General features: G+C 34.6%; 1 protein-coding gene across 1 annotated transcript in view; it reads right to left on the reverse strand.

Moving 5' to 3' along the window:
• Positions 1–4912: 4912 nt before the first annotated feature.
• ZDHHC17 (zinc finger DHHC-type containing 17) overlaps positions 4913–27910 on the reverse strand; it is an 86355-nt gene continuing 63357 nt past the window's right edge. Inside the window, 7 exon segments of the mRNA XM_010362625.2 lie at positions 4913–5453; positions 6818–6912; positions 7919–8076; positions 9619–9702; positions 10507–10600; positions 13645–13707; positions 14518–14642. Coding sequence (XP_010360927.1) covers positions 5315–5453; positions 6818–6912; positions 7919–8076; positions 9619–9702; positions 10507–10600; positions 13645–13707; positions 14518–14642 — 758 coding nt within the window. The 3' untranslated portion in view covers positions 4913–5314.

Consider the following 27910-nt stretch of genomic DNA (forward strand, 5'->3'; position numbering starts at 1 on the left):
GGCAACTCTAGTGCCAAAAAAGTCTTGTCGATCAAGTAAGTTTAGGGAGTGTTACAGAAATGAGACAGATCTGTAGGCTGACACTGCACATTAGCTACTGAAGGCCTTGAGAGCCTATGGTCGAAGTCTTTTAATTTGAAGAGCGCCTTACAGTGAATTAGTTGTCCATGGAACCATTAACATCTTGGGAAATGTTCTGAACCTGTGGTTTCCAAACAGTTTGATCTCAGGACCCCTTAATATTCTTAAATTACTGAGGACTCCAAAGAGCTTTTGCTTATGACAGTTGTCTCTATCAATATTTTGTATTAGAAAAAATTTTTAAATTTTAATTCAGACTTCCACTTAAAGCCAAAATGTAGTAACAGGGACCAGATTTATCTTCTCACTGTAAACAAGACAAATTACATGAAAAAATGTTCAAGACACTGCACATTATAGGCAACAAAGGCCATTCATGGGGGGAAAAAAATGAGATCAGTCCTGGCAACTACCAAAGCTTACTGCTTTGAGTTTCCAGGCTGAAGTACAAGAAGAACACAGGTGGAGGTAGAAGCCACCCTAAGTTAAGACAGAGCTAAGAGTCCAGGGAGACCCAGGTGGCTAGAGTTTGCAGGACTGGAGAGGATTAGAGAGAGCAAACTTTAGGATTATACAGAACACCACCCCACCGTGCAAGTCTTCAGCTGAATTCTGATAGAACATGCAATGTTAGGTGACTACCTAAGGCCAGGGAAAGAGCCATCCAAAAGGTGTGGAGCAAACAGTGTCTGGTGCTCACATGGAATGGGAACAGTGCCTGTTCCACTAACAAGACTGGGAAACATGACTCCCTGGGGTTTGGGATAGAGTACAGAGAAGGCTCTTACCTCAGTAAGAGCAATGCTTTGGTCTTGCCTAACATCTTAAAAGCAAGACCTCAAAGGATCAGATTTTCCAAGTAACTTAACTGTATCCTAAATAAAGCTCAAGAGTTTATAGAAACACAAAAATATCACGCACCCAATTCAGTGTTTGACATCCAATCAAAAATTACCAGGCATGCAAGAATGAGGGCAAAAAATATCAAAACCAACTCAGAACTGACAAATGTAAACATTAGCAGGTAAGGATATGAAAAGTTATTAGAACTACATGTTTTCAAAAGGTTAAGACATTAAAGGTATCTTAAAAGGTCCAAATCAAACATTGTAGGTGAAAACAAAATGTGAGATGAAAATAAACTGAATGATATTGACTACACATTGCAAAAAAAAAAAAGTAACTTAAAGACAGAAACTATCTAAAACAAACACTGAGAAAAAGAATAGTAAAAGCCAATGGAGGATCCATCAGTGAGTTGGAAGACAATCTCAAGTGGCCTAACATATATGAAATTAGAGTTTCCTGAAAGGAGGGGAGGAAAAATAATTGAAGAAAGAGTAACTGAAAAATTTCCAAATTTTGATGAAAACTCTAAACCTACAGATCCAAGCAGCAGCAACAATGAGACTTTCTGATGCTTTGAATGGATACAATCTAAAAACATTGCCATCTATCAAAAATATTTGTCAGTCCTAGTAAATGAGTAACAGTTTTAGCAAAATTGATCTGAGTAAAACATTCGTATCCAATTCAAAGGCAAAAGCGTTTTCTAAGAGGCATGTCTGGTTTCCTTGAGTTTCTGACTTAGCTGACACAGACCAAGGAACATTCTGAATGCTCAATCTACTTGGAATTATTGCTTTTTCTATTTTGTCACATAAATACATTTAATAGAAAACTCTGATAAACACTTTACTTTCTGACAAGACGTTAAGATTTTCTGTCCTGGTATATACCACTTGTTTCCAATTATGTCTAAAAACTCCTAGACTCAGACATCCATATCAGGTATGATCTATCAATCTAGCAAGGACTAGGAGAGACAAAAAGTGGACAATGAGGAGGAAAACACTTGGGTGGAATGAAAACTAGTGGCTTGCTTTACTTTATACAGTTGTTCAAGATATTGTTCCTTGAACTCCAGACAGCTCGTGGGGCATTTTTTTCAATCTCAGAAAATTATGGATATATTAGTTCAACTTGAAAATATTCCTGTTTAATACCACTGGGTTCTCAAACCATTAACAACCACTGGAACAACAGGAAATGGTTCCTTAATAATTTTTGCGTTTTAAAGTCCCAAATAGAGAAGTTCTCTCTGCCATGCATACCTTCTCAAGTAACTGAGATCAACGTTTGGTACGTTTCATTTTGCAATATTCTTCTTTATATAGTGCATTTTGCAATATTTTCTTTAGTATAGTATATTTAGACTTATTTAAAACTTGGAGATTCATACAGTCCCTGAGGATCCTAATTAACTCCATGGAATTCAAAATTCTTAAAAAATTATTCTTTATTTTAAAAAAATTACACACACACATGCATACACACAGGATTGGAATTTTTTTTTTTAGACTACTAACACTATCTTTTACGTTTCCAAATTCTTATGCCACTTGACTCCTAGTTAACCAGGATATTAATGTATAATCTTTTCATATCATAGGTACCACTATCACATTTCATCAATTTCCTGAAGCAAATTGAGTGAAATCATAAACAAGCACACACTTAAGAGTCAGTATTTATTCTGATTAATATTTTACAAAATTTTGACATTTAATTTATGTAAGGAGGGCTAATTTATTAAACACTTTACAGGTTTTTCTTTCCACAGAATAACACGGTAAGTAGCAAAATAATACTTGGCACAGTTATAAATAAAGAAAATATAAAATAAAAACATCCATAGCTTAAGTACAGTGATGCTGTTTTACGCCCATTAATATCAAATAAATTCCGGGAAACAATAAAAATATGAATGAAAAAAACTCCAAAGAAATAATTCATATTCAGTGCTGAGAATTAAGTTGCTATTTGCTAAAAGTATCCAATTAAGTTGGTAAGAACTATCCCCAAAGGTTCACCATCATACACAACTTTAGAACTGGGTTGCTAGTTGGTTCCACACAGGACCTACAAAATTAAACAGATGGTATACTGCTGCATAGCTGGCTCCTGACCATCTGACCATTTCTGAGTTATAGATTTCACAGGTACTACAAGATGGTTACTACAAAAGCATTCACATTGCTAGTATTTTCCATGTAATTACACATCTAGAGGGGTTTTTTTTTTTTGTCTGTTTCACTGAATGACATCTCTTTTGCACTGAAAAGAATATTGTACCACAAACAAAGAAGATGGTAACAACATTCTTAGCCAAACTCTGAAAAAACCACCATAGTCTTTAACTGTTGATAAAAATGTATTCGATAAAAATGCAACTGAGTCTTCATGTGAAGTGGCTCAAAATACAAAAAAATTAAAACAAATTCTAGCATTTTATAAATAACTTTGAATTTAAAAATTATCTAAAATTTCCCCCAATTAGTAGTCAAAACTAGCTGACATTTGTAAAGTTAACCAATTTTTACATTCTATGACAAAATGGCACAATGCTATTGCCACCCACACCCATCTCTTCCCTTTTCAAAAATAAAGTACATATGCCAATTTTCTAATATTAAAACACATACACTAAAGGTAATCTTTTTTTGATGTGTGACTTATGGTCAAATAAGCTACTATATAAAAATGGTACTTGGAAATACTGAACATCAACTATATACATTTCACTGCTCCTCTTACTAAGGCAAGGGGCGGGTATACCACTAGATTGCTTTAATACCTGGAATCTGCATTTTACAGGGAAGACTAGTTTTACCAAGCATCAGACATGCAGTGAACTTGCAGGGTATAATGCCTATTAACAGCAATTTTGAACATCACTAGAAGCTCATTAGTTATCTCCCTTTTCTTTTTGGTTGGATAAAATGAAATGAGCAGCTTTAAAAACACTAACACATACAGACACAAAGAGAAAACTATTTGATAAATTATTTATATACAGATACACATTCTTTACACTGGTCTAGGATCTGTTATCAGTCTGACCACCATTCCCCCACCCTTTCCCACCCCATTCCCTCTCACAGATTTCCCACAGGTTGCTCGAACCACAGTTTGCTACAGCACTTAAGATGACTAAACCAAATCTCACCCTGTAAACAATATTTATGGAAGCAATGACTAGTAGTCCACCATGAGGGTATGAAAATGCTGTGACAAAAACTGATCAGTGCATCACATTTAACAAAAAGAAAATCTTTTCTAAAACTGTTTCAGAACTTACTCAATACTGGGTAAGTGAAATACTCTTGGGGATGAAATTCTACTTTCTGATAGGTCATTTTATTAAAACCAGAATATACCGTCAGCTTTTCTTTTATTCACATGTGCTATGTACACAGATCATGCTCCATCTTTAGTTAAATGCCATTATTTTGTCTACAATTATTTTGTAGCTGAGGTTTTAAAAAGAAGTATATCCATGTATCACTATTACTGAGAATTTTGCATTATTCTGCCTTTTCTTGAAAATACCACGTTAACCGTTAAAAATGGAACTGTTTTTGAACATCAAATTAAATTCTAATTTATGCTCCACTGGATAGTATCTGCTAGTATACATTCTATGTGGTGTATCATGCACTTAGTAGGGCTTTTAAATTTGAACAAAATAACATGACTTATATACTCATGCAAGTGTTTCATTATCAGACCGTAAAACCTCAGAGCAAGGTTACTACAAATTATTTCACTGAACTAGAAATATATCAGCATTGCAACAGCTGATAAGAACAAAACATTGTTAGCACATTTTATTGTCAACATTATTTTCTCCTGCCTTTGAAGACAACATCACAGTAGATCCCAATCACATGATATTCATCACAGTATTTATGTGTACATTCTAAAATGTACATAATACTGGTCAATCAACTTAAAATAATGCTCCTGGAATTAGATGCAATACTCCTACTAGACTGCATCATAACATTTAGCCAAATAACAAAAATTTAGTTTTAGTTAAAACTGAACATTTCTCATCAGTACATCATGTCTGTCAACAGAATAAGTTTACCTTTTTTGTGAAAAATACTGTGAGAACAAAACCCAAAAGTTGAGTATGCTGTGAATTTCCACATTAAGAACCATTAAAATTATTTTTTATCATCTTTACTCTTCCCAGAAATGGCAGTGTGTTCTGTCCATGTTTACTTTTGTTAATAAAAGTGTTGAAAAAAAGACTGTAAAATTCACCGTTAGCCCTACACATAGCATGCTCTTGTTCAAAGGATGTGGATTCGAGTGTGAGAGAGACACGGACAGACACAATTTTCAGGCACCACTCAGCAATATGCTTCATAGGATAAAGATGTTGCTACACCAGCTGGTACCCAGATCCCGATATTTGGTCATATTCTATTGTATACTGCCTGGTCCAGTCCACGATAACAGGACGAAAGAGGCCACAGCATCGAAATTCAAAGAAGTCTATAATATTCCTTACACATCCGTGGCTAAAAATGGCACCCCAAAAAGAAAACACACCAGTCAGTACAAATGATTTAATACATGAATTCAATATAATTTTCGTGTTAAATAGATTTTTTTCTAAACTTAAAAACTCAAGTTACTTGCAAGAAGGAACCAATTTATAACTCTATAAAATATATATGCCTTCATGTTTCTCTACTGCTCTGCCAACGATTTTTTCTTTTGCTAATTTAAAGACACAATTATATTTTAAACTTACTCAAATGTGCATATATTTCCTGTGTTACATGCATTTTTATTTTTATTTTTAGAGATGAGGTCTTACTATGTTGCCCGGCCTGGCCTCGAACTTGGCTCAAGCAATCCTCTCACCTCAGCCTCCCAAGGAGCTAGGACTACAGGCATGCCCTAACATGCCTGGCTCCAAATGCAATTTTTGATAAAAACCTTTAAGTAGTGGCTCTTTGGCAGGAAACAAACTACTTCTAAAACATAAAAAAAAAAAAAAAAAGACAAAATAACTATAAATAGCATGAATTTGGCAGTGAACTTAAGGATAACAACTTAAAAAAGAAATGCCAAGATTAAGTTCATGAAATGTTAGTACTCCAGTAACACCTTTAGAAAAGCAGTCAGTTTTGGCCGGGTGTGCACCGGTGGCTCATGTTGGTAATCCCAGCACTTTGGGAGGCTGAGGCAGGTGGATCACGAGGTCAGGAGTTCAGGACCAACCTGGCCAAGATGATGAAACCCCATCTCTACTAAAAACACAAAAACTAGCTGGGCGTGGTGCACTCCTGTAATCCCAGCCACTCAGGAGGCTGAGGCAGAGAATTGCTTAAACCCAGGAGGTGGAGGTTGCAGTGAGCCGAGATCGCGCCACTGCATTCCAGCCCAGGTGACAAAGCAAGACTGTCTAAAAAGAAAAAAAAGAAAAGAAAAGCAGACAGTTTTATGCCTTATATAATTTTTGTACCTATGGGAGAATTCTCAAAACTACCCAACTAACTCTGTTTTTATTTAAAGGTCTGCTTGCTTTCCAGAAGTATGCCATAATCAACAGCACCACAAAAGCTAAAGAGTTGGTAATAACTTCAGTAAAACTCAAAGTTTTAAATATTTTGTATACTTAGGACCCTACTATTTCTAAGCACCAGACTGAATACAAATTTAAAATTAAAAAGAAAAAAAATATATAAGGAGATATCACAACTTTATTATATATAGTTAATGTGATGAATTCTGTTTTGGTGTTATGGTGAACTGATGCTATTTCTACAGAAATCTTAAAAAGGCTTAAAAGCTATTTTACATATCACTAAGAGTCTGGTTAGTAAGAAAATTTTTATGACCAGGGAAAATATTAAATTTATAAATATGTACATACTTGAATGGGCTTTCAATAGACGTTGTTGTGACTTTAAAGTGCTTATATCTTCTGGCATTCATTCTTTCATTTGTAGTAATACCTAAACATGATATCTAAGAGGAAAGAAAAAGCAAGCTATTATCATTATTCTTTTTTTTTTTTTTTTTTTTTTTTTTTTTTTTGACACAGGGCCTTTCCCTGTCACCCAGGCTGAAGTGCAATGGCGAATTCTGAGCTCACTGCAACCTACGCCTCCTGGGTGGGCTCAAGTGATCCCACCCCCACCACCCCACCCCCAACCCCCACCCCACCAGTAGCTGGGATTACAGGCGCACGCACCATGTCCAGCTAATTTTCCTTTTTTTTTTTTTTTTTTAATAGAGATAGGGTTTCACCATGTTGCCCAGGCTGATCTCAAACTCCTGCGCTCAAGTGATCCGCCCACCTCGGCTTCCCAAAGTGCTGGGATTACAGGTGTAAGCCACCATGCCAGGCTGCAAACCATTATTCTTTCTAAATACTTAATGTAAAAAAAATTAATTTGAAGACAACTAGGATAAAGATAAAAACAATGAAGTGTGTTTTCGGTTTTCCATCAGAAAATCATCAAAGCTAGTTTACATGGTATCATTTGACTGTGAAAAGTAGCCAGTTAAATGTGAAAAATATTTAAAGATAGGGTACTGGACACTGTGCATGGACAGACACTATTCATGCACAGACAACCTCCATATCAGCCTACTAATGAGCTTTTAAAATTTCCTTTTTTTTTTTAAAAAAAAAAGGCTTTTGAATAAATATTAGTATTTGTGAGTAAAAATACCATTAAAAACACAAAATTAATGTCATCATCAATCTAAGCTCACATATTCCACTGGATGTATTTAAGTCAGGAATAACAGATTAAAATTTCTGTTGAGGTAAGAACTAAAATTGAAAAGTTCACAATATGAGAAGAGGAAGGGGCAAAAGAGTGAGGTAGAAAGGAAAACTAAATTGAAAAATAAAATTAATCCTTGAAGAGCAAGAGTCGTTAGGAAGAGAATATTATTATTATCTTTTATGCAAGGATGGAAAAGTTTTCAATTAGTGCACTAAAAAGAATGCCTTTGCATATACCTGGTACATCTGACACATGAGTAATACAGCCACCCACATGAAGTGGAAAACACTGTTCAGGAACATCCAAAACATCCAAGGTGAACACGTGGCAATCTGGGTAATATACGTCCAAAATCCATCCTTGGTATAAGTGGTCTCACAGTGGAGTCCCCAGTCTAAAGCCAGAACAGAAGTACTTGTATTTACTCAATCATTATCCAAGCACCGCACACAGGCATTTGTGCTGGCACCATTTAGAAAACATAGTCAAACGATCTGGATTTAACTGATGACATTCAATAGCAAATGTTTTTACACTCTTAAATAACCCTATTACATCTCAGTGAAAAAACATAAAGACAGAAATGGAAAAGCAGCAGCCAATCTTAAAAAAAAATCACTGTATCTTCAGAATAAACAATTTGATTGGTGTTGCATCACACAATACTTAAAAAAAATTTTCTTTACAAAAAGATAAGAGGATATATGAAAGAGATTTTTTTGAAGGAGGGCATATAACATTAACAGGATGGTGACATGGGTGGTTTTTTTTGAGACAAGGTCTCACTCTGTCACCCAGGCTGGAGGGCAGTGGCTCAATCAAGGCTCACTGCAACCTCGACCTCCTGGGCCCAAGCAATCCTCCCACCTCAGCCACCTGAGTAGCTGGGATTACAGGCATGCACTATCACACCCGGCTAATTTTTGTATTTCTTGTAGAGACGGGGTCTCTCTCCCTATGTTGCCCAAGCTGGTCTCAAACTCCTGGCCTCAACTGGCCCACCTGCCTCGGTCTCCCAAAGTGTTGGGATTATAGGCAATGAGCCACCACGCCTGGTCAAGGTAGGCTTTTTCTAATACAAGACCTCCTGCTCTTTGAGAGCTGCTATAAAGTACTGCTGTTGTTGACAAGAAAGTGTTCTCTAAGGTGTGCTGGGCCAGAAATTAGGTCAAGTTCTTTGACCAAATCTTCCTATTAATCTTTAACTGAGGTGGTAACCTCCTTTGGTTCATGAGGGCAGTAACACTGATTATTTTTAGTATCTGTGGGGCAGAAAGACTAGAAAATCATCCTTTCAAGACTTGTATTTAAACCAGGATCTAATACATCATTATGCTAAGCAACACTAAGCCCTGAGGCATCGTAAGTGATGGATCCTCTTTCCAGACTGCATTCTCAATGCAATAAAAATCTATTATTTTCTTTAAGGTATGAAGCCCACAATGGAATAACAACTTCTTATTAAAAAGGTAACTTTTGATATTTACTAATATTCTCTAATAGGCAATAATTATACCTACTTTTCAAAATATTTCAAGTTCTCTGCAAATTTAATTTTAAATATATTTTCCCAACTGCTTGGTAAGAAAAAGAACTAGGACAATCACTTAATCTATAAGCTACTATAGTAAAGCAAGCACATGACGTGGAAAATGTTGATGCATTTTACCCAGAAGCTTCTCAAAGCCTATTAAACCACATGCTTTCCAGAGGACACAAGTATTAAAAGGTGATTAATTGCTAACTGTTTGCTTATACTGTGTATTGGACATAATTGATAGAGCTGTATCTTTTTTCCCTTTTGTGCTTCATAAGGTATCCAAACCATAATTTTATTTAAACAACTTTTGTCATTATAGTAATTTGTTAGTATGGTAAGTATAATCTGAGTATGTAGAAATTTGTTTTAAAAAGACAAAAAACAAATTGTACTCACAAGAAATACAACCATAAATCATCCAGCAGATCATAAAAAGCAAGAAGAATAGGTAGCCTATAAAATATCTATGGTTGCCTGCACCTGAAGAACGACACAGAAGCAAGGTTTTTCAGCTAAGAAAAAACAATGGGTAATGCACCTTTGAGGGGTATGCCATGAAAGGTGTGCTATCATTGTGATGATAATCACACATACATTCATTATTTTATAAAGTAGTTTTCTGGAAAAATGTTTTAATAAAAATCTTAAAGTAAGAATGCTTACAACTACACACAAAGATATAATGATGACAATGGTGTTCAAGTCCCAAAGAACTAAAAAAATCACAATTCTGACCTCTAATCCTATTCTTTGTGAGGTTTAAAATAGCCCTATTTTATCTTTTCTTTTATAAACGTTACAATCCAATTTTTCAAAGGTTTCTCCTCAACAGAGGTACACAATCTTTGTAATGTTTTTTTTCTGTCACCTCATAAAATCTCTGGGGCATCTCTCAAACCATGTAGTTTATCTCCTTAGACTACACCATTCTTGAACAGTGAGGTGTGTACAGTTCTTATCTGTCATTCCTCTTTGCCTCTGCACATAGTATCATTTCAAATATTACTACCTTCATCTCTCTAGTTTAACTAGAAAAAAAAAAATTTGTCTCCTTATCAAGAGTAGGCACCAGATAGAACTGACAGAGAAAAGATATCAGGCACTGATTTTGTAATTTTTTCCCTCCCTCTCTCAACTGAGTTGCTGTGTTGTCAACCAGAAGGTAATTGGGGAAATGAAGGGTAGAGTAATAAACTTTCTACTGCCTACTTTAATATTATACTTTATTCATTACCTAAAGTAACTTAAATGAATGATATATAAGAAATTACTAATATAACTTACCTACACAGTTACCCACCCATGGGCAATGATGATCAAATTTTGCTATACAGCGGTTGCATACACCACAATGTTTGGACCTCACTGGTTTCCGTATCTGTTAATAGGCATGTTAAAGGATTATGAAAGGCATTGTACTAAGAGAGAAAAGCTGAATATTTATTTTCTCAAAATATAATTATAAAAAAAAACTATATATTTCAAACAAGATTATATCAAGGTTTCCAAATGAATAAAACCAAAAATCACTATTGTTTTGTTTAATAAAATTTCAACTACAAAAACAAAGAATAAAAGAATGAGGCTACTCTAAAAAATATGCTCTCAAGAATGGAACTGAACCGTCAATTTACAAAAACTAAGAATTACACACCAATTTGATGTAATGAATGATGCTATGTTTAATTCACATCCCTCAAATTTCTAAGTAATAAAAACACATCAATCTCCAGTCTTCTAAATGATGTCCCATTATGATCAATGGTTATGATATTGGTTGTTTTTCAATAAAATAAAATTATTCCTTACTAGGAAAGTCAGGCTAAAAGTGAATTTAAAAAGCTCTTAAAATTGAAAATCATCAATAAAATATTTGTCTTTCCCAAATTAACAAATCCAGCAAAAACCAACATGTACACATCTACTTCTCTTCAGTAAAGTGCCTTCTGAGATCTCAGATTAAGGTACAGCATTTCTCCTGCTGAAATGTATGACCATATCTGAGAATGCAGAATATGCTTAAGAAGTCACCATTTCTTGCAAAAAAAAAAAAAACAAAACAAAACATAAAATTCATTATTCAGCTATTGATCCGCAATAAAGAATTCATGCTTATGATGTTTTGTTTTTCAAGCATTTTGAAATGGTTTTTAAAACCTACATTACTCTAAATTGGCCAAGTGAATACAAAAACTCATTGGTGATCTTCAAAGGGTTGGCAGTCCTAATGCCAGATATGTGATAAAAGAGCTGGAGTTATTAATTCTTGCCAGAAAAAATTTGTAAATGTTCAACAAAAGCACTGCCATTTCTCCATTAGTTTGCATAAGGTTACACACTATTTTGAGGTACAAAGGAAAAGGCACAGTGAACAAACAGTTCTTACATCTACTAAAATTATCTCTGGAATAAAGAAAAGGGTAAGTTACTCTTCACCACACTTGTGAGACTAAATCTACTTAGAAGGCAGCAGGATATTCAAACAACTTCTATCCCCACTTCCAACCCTCAGCGGCAACACTAGTCAAAAATCTGAAAAACAGACTAATTGGCTAAGGCGTGACTTGGTCTCAAGGTTCCTGGGATCACTTACAAAGTAATCCTTTTTTTTTTTTTTTTGAGACAGGGTCTCATTCTGTGGCCCAGGCTGGAGTGCAGGAGTGCAATCACCAAAGTAATTCATTTTTAAGAAAGCTCTGATCTACAAGCCTTAGGGACCTTTCTACTTACCAAAGTGAAGCATACCCATATAATGACAACTACCTCTGCTGATTTGCAAGATTTTATAATGGGAAATGTTCTTTACAACAAGAAGTATGTGGCTTATAATACATAATAAAACATTTATGCTGTGATGACAAAATTAGTCTTATTCTTGCCATCAAATGTGTATTCGACAATGAAACTGCTATCTATATTGAGTGACTATATAATTTGTTTGCCACATGGCAAGTACATCAGCACTGCATACTTTGTGGAACAGTATATTTCCACAGAAAAGCAGTGTATTAAAACATTCTAAATATTAAGAAAAAGAGTATCAATCTTATAAGTTACCCATTATAAAACATAGAAACAAAAACTGTTTTCAGAATGTCTGAATATACAAAAGAATCTAGTTGGTATCCTAAAGTTGCTACCAAACGTGAAGCTGTATATATTTTGAATATTCAAAATCATAACTGGTCAAAGAATATTAAGTGTAATAAAGAATTTGCAGAATTAGAACTGTTTCAAAAATTCATTCCATAATCCTAAATGAAGTCAATGACTTTATTATTAATCAGATGTTAAGACATGAGCTCACTTGCAGTGTATAAGTGTAAAAGGGCAGTTAGTTTTATGTATGACTTTGGAATATTTCAATTTCCATGTAGAAAAACATAATTTAAGCACTGTGGCAGTATATATATTTTTCACAAATACTAATTATAAAAACTAAGCAAAAAATAATTAAAACATAAGAGTATTATCCTACCGAATGGCTCAGGCCTGTAATCCCAACACTTTGGGAGGCCGAGGCAGGCGGATTACAAGGTCAGGAGTTCAAGACCAGCCTGACCAATGTGGTGAAACCCCCCATCTCTTCTAAAAATACAAAAATTAGCCGGGCATGGTGGCACGTGCCTGTAATCCCAGCTACTCAGGAGGCTAAGGCAAGAGAATCACTTGAACCCGGGAGGCAGAGGTTGCAGTGAGCCAAGATCACGCCACTGCACTCCAGCCTGGGTGATAGAGTGAGACTCTGTCTCAAAAAAAAAAAAAAAAAAAAAAAAAAGGTATTATCCTACAGAAAATTGATGTCTATAATAATAAACAATCCAATAGTACTATACCTGACTCTATTAATAAATACTAGTAATTTCACATATATCTTTACCTATGACCTGGGTGAGGATGACCACTTTAAAAATCTATGATAAAACAGTGTTCAAAGTTACATAAACATTCTGATACAAAAAAAATAAAAAATAAAAAACCACCTACTCAATTGAACTTGTTTAGAGGCCATGTTGCCTTAACAGTTATCTAATGGATATTCCCATGTGGCTTTTAAATAGAAGTATAAATTTTCTTAAAATGTAGTAAAGAAAGCAATCTATTAGGGAATCATTATAAACCTTTGATCTGAAATACTTTCTTAGTTTTTAATTTATTGAGTAACATTTTAAGCGAGAAAAGAGAAAGAGAATGAATACAAATGAATGGCACCTCTGAATCAAAAGTGCAATCAAGGCCTACCATCAGTGAATAAGCGCCTTGGGAAGGAGACATCCTTTAACGATATTTCCTCTTATGCCAAGGGGTAGGGAATGTGTTCAGTGAAAGAAATTCTTCCTTTTCCCCACACCCCATACCCACTATGCTATGTCACTGTCAGGAGGAAGAGAAGGAAGGGAAGAACAAAGAAGAAAATACTACCAAACAGGTACTGCAGAATATACTGAGGTCCAGACTTCCTGTCTCTGCAAGTTCAACTATTGTCTGTGAATTAAAAAAAAAATATTTAATTCAAAACTGAACAATGCTCATCAACTCTTTTGCCATCACTATGAATCAATAAACATGATTTTCATCTTTAATTTACTGATGTTTCAGTTCAAAAAGAGAAAGAAAATCTTTTGTTTATTTACTGCTATTTCATTGCTGTAAGAATACAGGGTAGCAATCTCTATGCTGCCCAGAAAAAAAGGGGATTAGAGCAAAAGAATCTGCCATTGTCTTAGTCTATTGTGGACTGGAATAACTCATCAAAATTTTTTTTACAAACTAAATAAAACGGCTTTTAAAATAATCTAAAATGCTTCTAGTCCAGTTCTCTAAATATACAACATTGTTAGATTATAAAATTGGTTTCCTAATAACCTGCATTATAAGAAAGGGATGCCCTGGATGGTATATGCAAATATTTTAGCTATTGGGACAGTGTATCTGCACTATCAACCAATTTATTAACCTTCTAGTTGACATGGTCATTCAGCAAACATCTACTGAATGCAAATTATTTCCTGGAGATTTACAGAGATGTTTAAGACACCGTATTCACCCCTCAAAGCAATCACAGCAGTCTTGTAAGGGAGAGAAACATGAAATTATAAAATGTCATGGAAGTGTTATGGACAGGCATCACAACAGCACCAAGGATGAGCACCAAATAAAAGATACATAATCTCAATTTAGCTTAAAATTTCTTTATATTCTAAAAGATAATTACTTCCTCTGTACTCTAATGTCTGCTATAAATACTAATAATTTGGCAGTTAAACACAAGTGACTTGGTTGGTATTTTGCTACCTTTTTCTTTTGCTCTTCTGTTGCTTTAATAATCCCTGGATCTGATTTCCAAGATTTTCCAAAATTGTAGAAAAGTGCAACACTATTGGCAAGGAATGGAAGATGGATAAATAAAAAGTTGAGATGTGTCTAAGGTTAAGGAATTTAAAGAAGCAATGATAAATGAATTACTATTATATATAAACTTATAATCTATAAAAGTTTACAAAACACCTACCAGTCAAAAAAAATTCAAGCTGTTTTGCATTATGTTTATAACTACATATAAAAATAATGTGACTTCTTTATAAATTTTAAATCATGTAGACTTATCTGACACTTTAAGTTAGTGAATGTATTAAAAATTCAATGAAAATTTTAAATGACTAATTTTTTGACAAAAATGAAGGCATTTCTCATGTTCAAAGTTATTAACATATACTTTATGTATATGCATTGCAATCTTTATGCATCTACCAAATACTACAGATATCATACTCATATAGTTAAAAGATTGCTTTTAACTATAGGAAAGTAAAAAAAAAATTCTCACTTTTGCCTTTTTTTGAACACACTGAAATTAATTTCAGAAAAAATATAAGCTTGCTTAAAACAGAAATAGTTTATATGCAACCGTTTATATGTTCACATTTTTTCTATCTCATAAAAACAAAAAAATACATTAGGCATTTATAAATGTAAGTAAATTATCAAAAAACAATTTAAATAACACTATAAAAATAAAGCAATGTTGCTACAGCAATACATTTCTGAGACACAAAACACCAGGTACACTCAAATACCATTTGTAAGATTTTATGTAGATACAAGTATCATATAAGAATTTCCTAAGATTTTTTGACATTATCATGTGTACCCACTGTTTACATTTCTCATGAAGCACAGATAGAAAAGGAACAGCTTCTTGAATGAAATCATTCTACATTTGTTTGGAAAATACCAAAACACTCAATAGCCACTTGACATACAGGAGAAACAAAAGACGAAAGAAAAGATTAGTTATTATCAACTGGCATATTCAAAAGTGATTTATCTTTTCCTTTTTTCTCCAGTCCTCTCTTTTCCCCCAACTTTTTCCAATCTTATTCCACAAAATATACCGGTATAGCCAGCGGAGAGTAAATAAGAAGTCAAACTTTCAGCTGTTTATTCTGGAGAATAAAGTGTGTAGAATGCTGAGGCCTGACATTACTCAGGGGCAGCACTTTTATTTATCACAAGTTTTGAAAAGGTGCTAACATAACATGTAAATAAATAGGTCACACTCTCAGGACCTGGATTAAATTGGCAGGGGGTCAGTTCAATATATGACTACACATTTGAAAGGTATATTAAGGAATTCAATACTGAATGAACTTTAAAAATGTCTTTCCTTGCTCTTCAATGATAAAGAAATTAGGTATCTTCAAATGGTAGACTGAATTTAGCTTTAGCAATAGATTAGATAAGCTAATTTTAAAAATTTAACTGAAATAGGCTGGGCGTGGTGGCTCACACCTGTAATCCCAGCACTTTGGGAGGCTGAGGTGGGTGGATCACCTGAGGTCAGGAGTTCAAGACTAGCCTGGCCAACATGGCAAAACCCTGTCTCTACTAAAAATACAAAAATTAGCCAGGCATGGTGGTGCACGCCTGTAATCCCAGCTACTGAGGGGGCTGAGGCAGGAGAAGTGCTTAAAGCTGGCAGGCAGAGGTTGCAGTGAGCCAAGATCACGCCACTGCACAGCCTGGGCAACAGAGTGAAACTCAGTCTCGAGGGGGAAAAAGAAATTAACAGAAATAGGCACATTCTACAAATATATGGCTGTTTTCAGTATTAATTTTATTATTAGAGAAAATGAGAAAGCACTAAAAAAAAGCAGAAAGACAGAAACAAGAACTCTATAACCCAGAATTAAACTTCTTTTAATTTTGGTATTCTGCATTTTTAATTATGACTGGTATCATAATGTATCTAATTATTAACAAATTAACATATTAATCACCAACTATGTGCCATTTAAGCAGTACAAGAACCCTATGATAAATCCTGCTATTATCCCTTTACAGATGATACAACTGAAGCAGAAGCTACATTGTCCAAGATTACAGTGAGTTAGAGGTAGAGCAAGTATTAAAACTCAGACTCGTATGACCTATGCTATTCGGCCTCGTCAAAGTGCTCAACACAATTTTCTATGCCAATAAATATTATGAAAACAATATATTTAGGTATGAGCATTTTTAAGGCTTGAGATATAAATATATAGACACTTTTATACTATTTTCCAGCAAGATATACCAATTTATAACTCCACTAACAACATATGACTGATTAGTACATTTGCATTGGCAGTAATCAAAAAATGCTGCCAATTTAAGAGACAAATACGTGCTAGTTTATTATTTTAATTTATATTTTTGCTTTTATGTTTAAACAGCCCTCCAATTAAAGTATTTACCATCAATGCTTTCACTTAAATGTTTATAGAATCATTTTGTACATTTAATTCTTTAATCTAGTTGGATGTTTTCTTGATGTCTGCTATGAAATGCAGCTCTCATTTTATTTTTAAACAAATTTATCTAGGCTTTCAAAAATAGAAATTCATACACTAAACTTATTTACCATAATACTCAGCAAAATGAATTTAAAACAGTACATCAAACAAACCAAGCGCCTCTCAAAATAATGGCAACAACTTGGAAAGAGGACAGACCACATTGTATCATAAGTTCAAAACTGAAGGCCACAAAAAGGTGATGATTCTGGTAAGGCAGGCTGCCTGAGGTAGCTCCTAACCCTGCTCTACTGTACTAGTAGGATGAAAAACTGTAGATGAGAATTCTCATCTATTTCACCCTGGCCCTTTGCTATGGACTAAATTGTGTTTCCTCACAATGCATATGTTGAATCCCTAACACCTGCAATCTGACTGCATCTGGAGATGTGGTCTTTAGGAAGCAAGTAAGCTTAAATTAAGTCATAAGGGTGAGAGCCTAATCCAATAGGATTCTGGCTTTCCTTATATAAGGTAGAATGAGAGATTTCTTACTCTTTCTCCTCACCATGTGAGAACACAGCAAGAAAGTCATCATCTGCAAGATAGGAAGACCACCCTCATCAGAACCCAAACATGCTGGCACCCTGATCTCAAACTACCAGCCTCCAGAACTGTGAGAAAACAAATTTCTGTTGTTAAACCACCCAGTCTTTGGTATATCATTACGGCAGCTTGAACTGACTAATACATACTCCACTCCTCAGTCCTACTCAACTGGAGAAAAATAATTGAAATGGTGAGTAGATAATTTGAACAAGTCAGGAAAACCCCTTCAGGAACATAAGTCCCTGAATACTACTGCATGGCTTCCACTAAGTATCAAGAAAAACCAAGGCTTGTCATTAATAAGGTGACTTAACAAAATTGAGGGGATGGCTGGTGGGGGATAATTCCAACATCATTCTATCTCTAAGGCTGCACAGAATAAAACCTCAGGAAAAACTTTCAGCAAGATCTTAAGACAGCTAAACACAAGTTTCCGAGCAAGAATTTACAACTGAGCTCTCTTTAAATATCCTTGTACCAAACGGGTCAGGAAAAACTTCAAAGATTGCTCTACAATATTATCAGAGAAAACATAAAAGTCTGAATATATTTGCCCAGGTCAATCACGAGTAAGATGAAAGATGAAAAGAAATGGCATAACAACTATGCTAGAGTACTTGAAAACAAAACAAAAATAATAAATCAGAAAAAATGTGCGCAGTATTCACAAAGCAAATAACCCAGTATGGAAAGCAGCAGCAAATTTGGACAAACACAAATTAAGGACAAAGGCAAATTAACCAAAGATGCTTCATAATTAAATTAAAATATAAATCCTATAAAAGCTTAAACATAAGATCATAAAACAATTAGAACCAGATGAAAAGGGTGATTCTAGAAAAAAAAAAACAGATCAAACGAAACCATTACACAATATATGAACTAAAAATTTATAAAGATGAACACAAGGAGGATAAAAAGACTGACAATCAGTAAATGAGGGGAAAAAAGAAAACTCAAAACAATAATTAGAGACAAAAACTGGACATGGTGGCATGCACCTATAATTCCAGCTACTCAGGAGGCTGAACCCAGAAGATCACTTAAGCCCAGCACTTCAAGACCAGCCTGGCCAACACAGTGAGACCTCCGTCTCAAAAAATAATAATAATGATAATAATAAAGTTTAGAGACAAAAGTATGAACACAGATGACAAACATAATTGAACACATGGATAGTTTTATCCCAGTAGTAGTAAATACATCAAATAGAAAAGAATTCAGAGATCCTAAGAGAAAATTTCAGATAAAAGGAAAGAAAACCTTCATTTTTATAAACTACATATAGAATATACAAATATAACCTCCATTTTAAATACTGCATCCTGAAAAGACATACTGTATATTAAGAAAATCTGAGGGACAATGATTAACATCCTCTGAAACATACCAGTTGTTTTTTAATCTCAATGGTAACAAATGTGTTCTTGAGTAAAAAGTTTTTTAATAGAGACAAGGTCTCACTCTGTTACCCAGGCCAGAGTGCAGTGGCATAATGAGAGCTTACTGCAGTCTCGAACTCCTGAAAAGGTCCTACTGCCTCAGCCTCCTGAGTAGCTGAGACTACAGGCACGCACCACCACACCCGGCTAATTTTTTTAGTTTTTGTAGACCCCGTCTCTACTATAAAAACAAAAATTAGCCAGGCGTGGTGGCGCATGCCTGTAATCCTAGCTACTTGGAAGTCTGAAGCACAAGAGCCACCTGAACCTGGGAGGCAGCGGTTGCCCTGAGCCAAGATCACGCCACTACACTCCAGCCTGGGCAACAGAGTGAAACTCTGTCTCAAAAAAACAAAAAAAAACTAAATCATTTTGAATGTGTTGCTGAGCTGCTAGTAAGAAAACCCCATGGAGACCAGAGATGATAAACAAACACAAATCTAGAGGTAAACTGGTTCAGAAATGCAGTGTCCACTCTTCAGGATTTGCTTATTCCTATGTGCTACATGCTATTTGCAAGAGACATTTTAAAAATTCAAGGCCATAAATTATTTAAAGCAATACTAATTAAAATAGTCATTGCTAATGCTTCTTACCACGGGTCACTATATATGTGATAAAAGGTTCAACTCATTAGAAAGAATTCTAAACTTATACATACTTAATAATGAAACTCCAAAACATGTAAAGCAAAAAACTGACTGAACCGCAAAGAGAAACTCCTAAATACAGCAACACAGTAGAAAATTTTACCATAGGTCTCTCAATAAATGACGCTGCAAATAGATAAAAATTTGGTAATGATATAGTGACTTGAGAAACCTAATTAAGAAGCTTAATCTTCTGTATGGAGTACAGCTGAGGTAGTATATAAAATGTTACTTTCTAAACTTAAATGTTTCTAATAGAAAATATCAATGAAAACTAAACAATTTAATAAGCTGAAGAAAAAACTAAACAAGCAGACAACAGGAAATAAAACATACTGAAAGTGAAAATAGAAAGGATTAATAAAACCTAAAGCTGTTTCTTTAAAAAATCCAATAAAATAGAGTAACTAAAAAATATCTCTAATTAATACTAGGAATGAGAAAGGGGGTACAGCAGTTGAGTTTTAAAAAACAGAGAGAATGTGGCACATTTGAAAACAAATGGACAAATCACTAAAATATATAAATATACAATTCAGTCAAATATATGTTACAAAATTCTTAAAGCAAATTCCAGCTAAAATGATTTTAGAAAGTCTAATAAACATGTAGTTAATAATTTCAGTTTAACCCAAACCCTTTCAAATAACATAAAACAAGAACAATTCTCCACCCATTTTGAGACTATCATGTTGATATCAAAACAAATACAAAAAAATTACAAAACAATTTCATTCACAAATGTACATGCAAAACTAGTAACAAATTTAATCCAGCAACGTATAGAAAAATTATGCCCATGTTTGTTTACTCCAGGTATGCATAAGTGGTTCAACATTAGAAAAATCTATTAATATATTATTTAATATTAAAAACATAAAAGAAAAAAATACACAATTCACAAAAAGTAAAAAAAAAAAAAAAAGAGGGGGCGTGTAGAGGGAGAGGTTATTTATAAAATTCAAGTAAACACTTTATAAAATCACACTCAATGGTAAAATACTAGCCCTTTAAAGTCCATCTTTTAAAGATGATACCCTTTAAAGTCAGGAACAAAATGAGGATACTCATTCTGTGTCTATTCCATGGTGTACTGAGATCCTAGCTAATATAATAAGATCACTAAAGGAATTAAATGCCATAAAGAGTAGAAAGAAAAAATTCAGTCTTTATACATAATGATTATCCCATGACATATATCCAAACTACCCCATTATTAGAAATAATAAAAGGCTTTAGCAAGGTTGTTGGCAATAACTAATCAGCTACATTTCTATAAACCAGACACAAATAGAAATTTTAATTAAAAATAAAAAATTCTTAATTTAAAAAATTTAAATTCTTTTAAAAATAAATCTAACAAGAGATATAAACTTCTACATAAGAAATTATATGACTTCATTAAAAAACATAAAAGGTTTAAGTATCAAAAGTAGTTACTTTCTCTAAATTAATCTACAGCTCAAATAGAATCTCAATCAAAATGGTGTAAGGCTGGCTGGACATGGTAGCTCATGCCTGTAATCCCAGCACTTTGGGAGGCCACAGCAGGTGGATCACTTGAGTTCAGGAGTTCAAGACCAGCTTGGCCAACATGGTGAAACCCCTTTTTTACTAAAAATACAAAAATTAGCCAGGCATGGTGGTGTATGCCTGTAATTCCAACTACTTGGGAGGCTGAAGTGGGAGAACTGCTTGAACCCAGGAGGTGGAGGTTGCAGTAAGTTGAGATCACGCCAATGCACTCCAGCCTGGGCAACAGAGCAAGACCATCAAAAAAATTTTTTTAAAGGCATAAGGCTTTTCGCGGAACTCAAAGAGCTTATTCTAAAAAAATCTAAATGGAAGAGCAAAAGGCTCTTCCTTAGCAAAAGAGCTAAGATATTCCTCAGAAATAACAAACTTGGAAAAATTGCCCTGCTCAGACACAATTTAAGAGCAAAACTACAGTAATGAGATTATACAATGTTAACATAGGCAGATAGATCAATAAACCAGAGTACCTAGGAAAATGTGATGAATATCAAGGTTGAGACTGCAACTGAGTGAAGAAAAGGTGTGCTGAACAAGGATCTCTCTAACGGGGGGGAAGATACTGATCCCTCCCCTCAAATCCGTCTTCATTTACAGTAGTCAAATGCACATGATTGAGAATGTAAATTACAGAGTATCTTTAATAACCTCAGAGAAACTCTTGTGGGAAAAAAAGATATACAAAAATATTTATAGCAATATTGTTAGAATTCATGAAAAGTGGTGACTGGATACCTGAAGATAGACATTAAAAAGCTTAGAGGGTATTAAAAGGAAAATGGGAGACATACACAGAAAACAGAGAAATCTAACAAGTAACCAACAGAAAAAAATGCTTAAGAGGAAATGCATAGGAGATAATTAATTCTGCACATTTTTGATTTTTTAATATATGTAATCATCCCAGATTCTGCATACTCTTCATATCTTTCTTGAGTTTAAATCTCAATGAACTTAAAGCCACACTGAAAAATTACTTATTTCCAGACATAAAATTTCTAATAACCTTTTGTCAATATTTCAAGTGTTGTCAACACAATAAGCAGGTGACTATACTGGCTATGTCAGTGAATTTTAGAGTTGTTTAATTATAAGAAGCATAGTCAGAGAAAAATTTTTAAAAAATAAGTAAAAATGCAAGAAACCAAATAAAATCACTCGAGTACAATTCCTAGAGATAACCACTGCTAAAATGATACATATTCACTTCCAGCTCTTTTCTTTTGTGCATTTTAAACTTCATTCCGTAAATATGTTAGTATTTTTTCACTTACTATATCTTAATCATTAAGGCAGGAAAGTATTTTAGTGGTTATGTAATACCATTCCATAGGCAGCGTAACTGATAAAACTCTCCCCTATTTAGGTTGGCTATTCAGGTTGTTTTCATGTTTTCCCCTACTATAAATAATACAAAGAGAAACATCCTTGTAAATAAATCTTTGATCTTACATCTGATTATTTACTGACATATGATTAAGAGATTAAAGGATATTTTTATTTATTATTTATTTGAGATGGAGTCTCGCTCTGTCGCCCAGGCTGGAGTGCAGTGGCGCAATCTCAGCTCACTGCAAGCTCCGCCTCCCGGGTTCACGCCATTCTTCGGCCTCAGCCTCCCCAGTAGCTGGGACTACAGGCGCCTGCCACCACGCCCAGCTAAATTTTTATATTTTTAGTAGAGATGAGGTTTCACCATATTAGCCAGGATGGTCTCAATTCCTGACCTTGTGATCCGCCCACCTCGGCCTCCCAAAGTGCTGGGATTACAGGCGTGAGCCACCGTACCCAATCCAATTAAAGAGTATTATTAAAGATCACTCTAGAGGCTGCCAAACTGTTTTCCAGGAAGGTTTGTGAACTTAAAATTATATTCAGAGTGTAATATAAGGACATTTGAAGACACACTGAATCAGGACAGAGAGCTGAGTCTGACATCAAACTCTTAACAATTTCCCACCTATGTGACTTTGAGCAAGACATAACAACTTCTCAGAGCCTCAGTCTTTCCATCAGTTAGAAAACAGTATTAAGATTTGTATAGTTTTTTTTTTTATCTCAATTATTCAGAGAACCAAGTAAAATAATGTATCTGAAAAACTATAAACCAAAAAGCACCAAATAAACATAAGGTGTTTTATGGGGAAATAATTATTCAAAGAATGGAACAGTAAGAACTTACTAGAATAGCCTACATCAATGTAAAATTCATTATCACCATAAAAACACTTAAGTAACTTAATAAGCTGGGTATCATATTACATAGGAAACCAAAATAAAGTTTATATAGTTGATCCTCACACCTCCTTGATAAAACTGATTTGTAACACCAAAATCAATATTCATGGCACTTTTTCAGTGCCATGAATTCAACAAGGCATGAACAACAGTGAAAAATTTGAGTCACCCAATGCGTACATTCTCATCTGAGGCTGAGCAAAGCAACATTCTGTCTTCTTGTTTTAGTTCTCATACTATAAACAAGTGTCCTTTACATGGTCTATTTAGGGCCATATTTTTGTGCTTCTGTGTTGATCTTGCTGTTTAAAAGGGCCTTCAAGCATGGTGCTGAAGTGCTATCATGCTCTTAAGCACAAGGAGGCTGTGATGTGCTTTACAGAAAAAATATATGTGAGATCAGCTTCATTCCGGAATGAGCTGTAGTGCTGTTGGCCATAAGTTCAATATTAACAAATCAACAATACATATTAAGGTTTTTTAAAACAGAAACACATATAAACAAGGTTATGTAGTGATCAACTGATGATCAATACTGTTATGACCACAGCCACATAGGAATCTAACTCTGTTATTTCTCTTAGGAACAATGGTTGAGTATTTTCTAAATCAGGGCTTGCAGCAACTTCACAGAACTACTGTGAATAATGAAAAACAACTATCATTCTATTTTTCAAAACTAGTCTAAATCAGTTTTAATTACATATGTAGCCATGAGTTGCACAAGGAAAGTGTTAAAAGCAACAGAAAGGAGCCTGAGGTCATCAGAAGCAATCCTGGACAACTAACTGCTATTTTATCTTACGGTAGATGAATCAGCACCATATATTATGAGCCTTGTGGCTATTTCCTGTCTAATATCCTTTGTGCCTCCATTATAACCTACTCTGTGCTCTTTTCTGTTTCCTTCCTAGAGGTTTCTTAAGCTTCTCTTATTGGCTTTAGAAGTATAAAACTGGGAGAAAAACATAGTTCCAAAATCATAGAGGGCCTAGCGATACAGCTCTTTTATAACATCAAGTATAACATTTTCCTTTGCATAACTGGGATTTAATTTGTGCTTTCATCGCATATTCCATGAGTATCATTTATGCACACACAAATGTTCAAATAAACTGTGAGCTAGGCATGGGCTCATACTTGTAATCCCAGCACTTTGGGAAGCTGAGGCAAGAGAACCACTTGAGCCCAGGAGTTTGAGACTAGCCTGGGCAACATGGCAAAACTCAGCCTCTACAAAAGTATGAAAATTAGCGAGGCATGGTGGCTTATGCCTGTAGTCCTAGCTACTCGGGAGGCTGAGGTGGGAGGATCACCTGAGCCTGGGAGGTTGAGGCTGCAGTGAGCCGTGATTGTGCCACTGCACTCCAGTCTGGGAGTGACAGAGTGAGACCATGTCTCAAAAAAACCACATGCCAGGCACAGTGGCTCACGCCTGTAATCCCAGCACTTCGGAAGACCAAGGTGGGCAGATCACGAGGTCAGAAGTTCGAGACCAGTCTGGCCAACATAGTGAAACCCCATCCCTACTAAAAATATAAGAAATTAACCAGGTATGGTGGTGTGCACCTATATAATCCCAGCTACTCGGGAGGCTCAGGCAGGAGAATCATATGAACCCAGGAGGCAGAGGTTGCAGTGAGCCAAGATCATGCCATTGCACTCTAGCCTGGGCAACAGTACGAGACACTATCTCAAAAAAAAAAAAAAAAAAAAAAAAAAAAAAAAAAAACACACAAAACAAACGGACCAAAAACAAAAACAAAGGAATTGTGAATCCATATTTAAAATCAATTTGGATATAAACTTAGATTTTACAAGTCATCAGAAATAACATGCATTTATTTAACACTTTTTACATGTCAGGTATGTCTTCAGGTGTTTATTTTCTCAAGAACTTAGACACAGTGCTACTATCATCTCCCCTCTACAGACATGTAAGAATAAAACTTGGTATTCTCATACTGCAATTTTTATTTGAAAAATTTGCATGCAACTTATTCAGTGTATTTACAAAATGAAATCTGTATCAATCTATTTTAAAGGCAGAAGTATTCAAATAGGGTAAGCTTAAATAGACTTGATTGTTCTGGTCTTCCCTTCAAAATTTGCCTCTCTTATTTTCAATTCCCAGTTTTAGCTATTTTATACTATTTCCCTAGCTTTAGCTATTTTATATTAACTTTGAATAAAGGAAAAAAGTGAAATTTTACTATATAATGCTCTCTAGCATTAATTTTTCATTATTTGGTAAGTTACTGATTTTCTTGCTTCTTGCCACTTACACGTGAGTACAGAAACAGTGTAACATTATTTTGAGATCTGATTCTGAGTTTTTTCCTTGAACATCAACTTTAATGTCCAATTTAGGAAACACAAAGTTAGAAAATATGTCTGGAATACAAAAGTCATTTCAGAGGTCAACGCTTTTTGTAAGTTTAAAATAGATGAGGTAATGAAAACCAACAGATCTGTTTTACTCATACTAAGTGTTCCAATATGGCAATGCTAATGCTTAATAAATCCCTGAGGAACAATTTTTAAGTCAAAGTATAATACAAAGCCAGAATTTGCTAGTGAAAACTGCCATATGGAAGAATTTCAATAGATACTTAAACTAAGAAAATATTTAAAAGTACTACACTTTCTGAAAGTAATTACATAATGCAGTAAAAATATAAGAATTAAAAGTGTAGTTACAATTCTGTGCCTTAGGTCTCAAAAATAAAATAAGCACATTTTGTGTTTCAACTAAAACACAAGGCTACCTAATAAAAATAATACAACATTATGTTATGCAAGGCTGTGAAACAAAACCAGGTGTTAATAACTAAAGTTGTTTAGAACAGTTACAAGTCACCAAAAACTGCATACCATTTAAAACATATCATATACTTTTGTAATGTTTTGAAAAATATTTAATCAATATTTATGAAACATGTTCCTTTATTACAATGAATCGGTCTATCTTGCTGACTTAACTTTTTCTATGTAAATATATCAAAAATTGGCATTGGCTTGCTTTCTTTATTGGCACACAGGCACACTTACAATTTTAATTATATTAGTTTTAAAAAGCATATTAGCCAGTCGTGGTGGTGCATGCCTATAGTCCTAGCTACTTGGGAAGCTGAGGCAGAAGGATTGCTGGAGTCCCAGAGTTCAAGCTGCAGTGAGCCATGATTGTGCCACTGCACTCCAACCTGGGCAACAGGTTAAAAATATTTAAATTTTTTTTAAATAGGGGAGTATACTACACTGATAATTTGCTGAAGTTAGCAAATGTGTGAAAATACATGCTTTTCATGAAGGCAAAAGAGATGAATCACCTTTTCATGAATCACCTTTTCATGAAGGCAAAAGAGACGAGAGAAGATTAACTCTTATTTACCGCAACAAAGTAAGTAGTGGTATTAAAAAAAATTTAGAGAAAATAGTTTGATACCAAAACATAAAAATCACCATTTGGTAGAAAGGCTTAAAATATGTTTAGTTAGAAAAATACAAGTTTCAGTCCCAACTTGATCAGAGACTAAGACTCCTTAAGCCTAACTTTTGCTCAACTATAAAATGGAGATGGCTGAGTCGAATGGCAGTTTTTTTTTTTTTTTTTGAGACAGAGTCTCGCTCTGTCACCAGGCTGGAGTGCAGTGGCGCATCTCAGCTCACTGCAACCTCCACCTCTCGGGTTCAAGCAATTGTACTGCTTCAGTCTCCCGAGTAGCTGGGACTACAGGCACGTTTCACCACGTCTGGCTAATTTTTGTATCTTTAGTAGAGATGGGGTTTCACCATATTGGCTGGTCTTGTTTTGAATTCCTGACCTCATGATCCACTCACCTCGACCTCCCAAAGTGCTGAAATTACAGGCATGAGCCGCAGTGCCCAGCTAGTAGTTCTATCTTTAGTTCTTTGAGAAATAACCATACTGTTTTCCATAGGGGTTGTACTCATTTACATTCCCACCAACAGCATTCCTTTTTCTCTGCATCCTCAACATCTTGTTGCTTTCTGACCTTTTAAACATAGCTATTCTGACTGGTGTGAGATTGTAGTTTTAATTTGCATTTATCTGATGACTGGTGATGTCTAACATTTTTTCACGTTGGGCCACTTGTATGTCCTTGGAGAAATGTCTGTTTGTGTTTGTGTCCTTTACCCATTTTTTAAAATGAGGATGCTTGTTCTTTTCTCCATTACACAATACATCCATAAAACAAACCTTCACATGTAACCCCTGAATCTATAAAAATAAAAAATACAGAAAAAAAGGGGGAAAAGGGGGATAGCAATACTAATTTATGAAATGTGGATTAAATGAGTAGTCAAAAAATGTCTTTTAAACACGCAATACGTGATAGCTACTATTATTTATATGCTGTTATTAAGGACAGCTTTCAAAAGCAACCTATTAAATATTTAAAAACATTATATTAGTTTA

This window comes from Rhinopithecus roxellana, chromosome 10 (assembly GCF_007565055.1).
Source record: "Rhinopithecus roxellana isolate Shanxi Qingling chromosome 10, ASM756505v1, whole genome shotgun sequence".
Lineage (NCBI taxonomy): Eukaryota > Metazoa > Chordata > Mammalia > Primates > Cercopithecidae > Rhinopithecus > Rhinopithecus roxellana.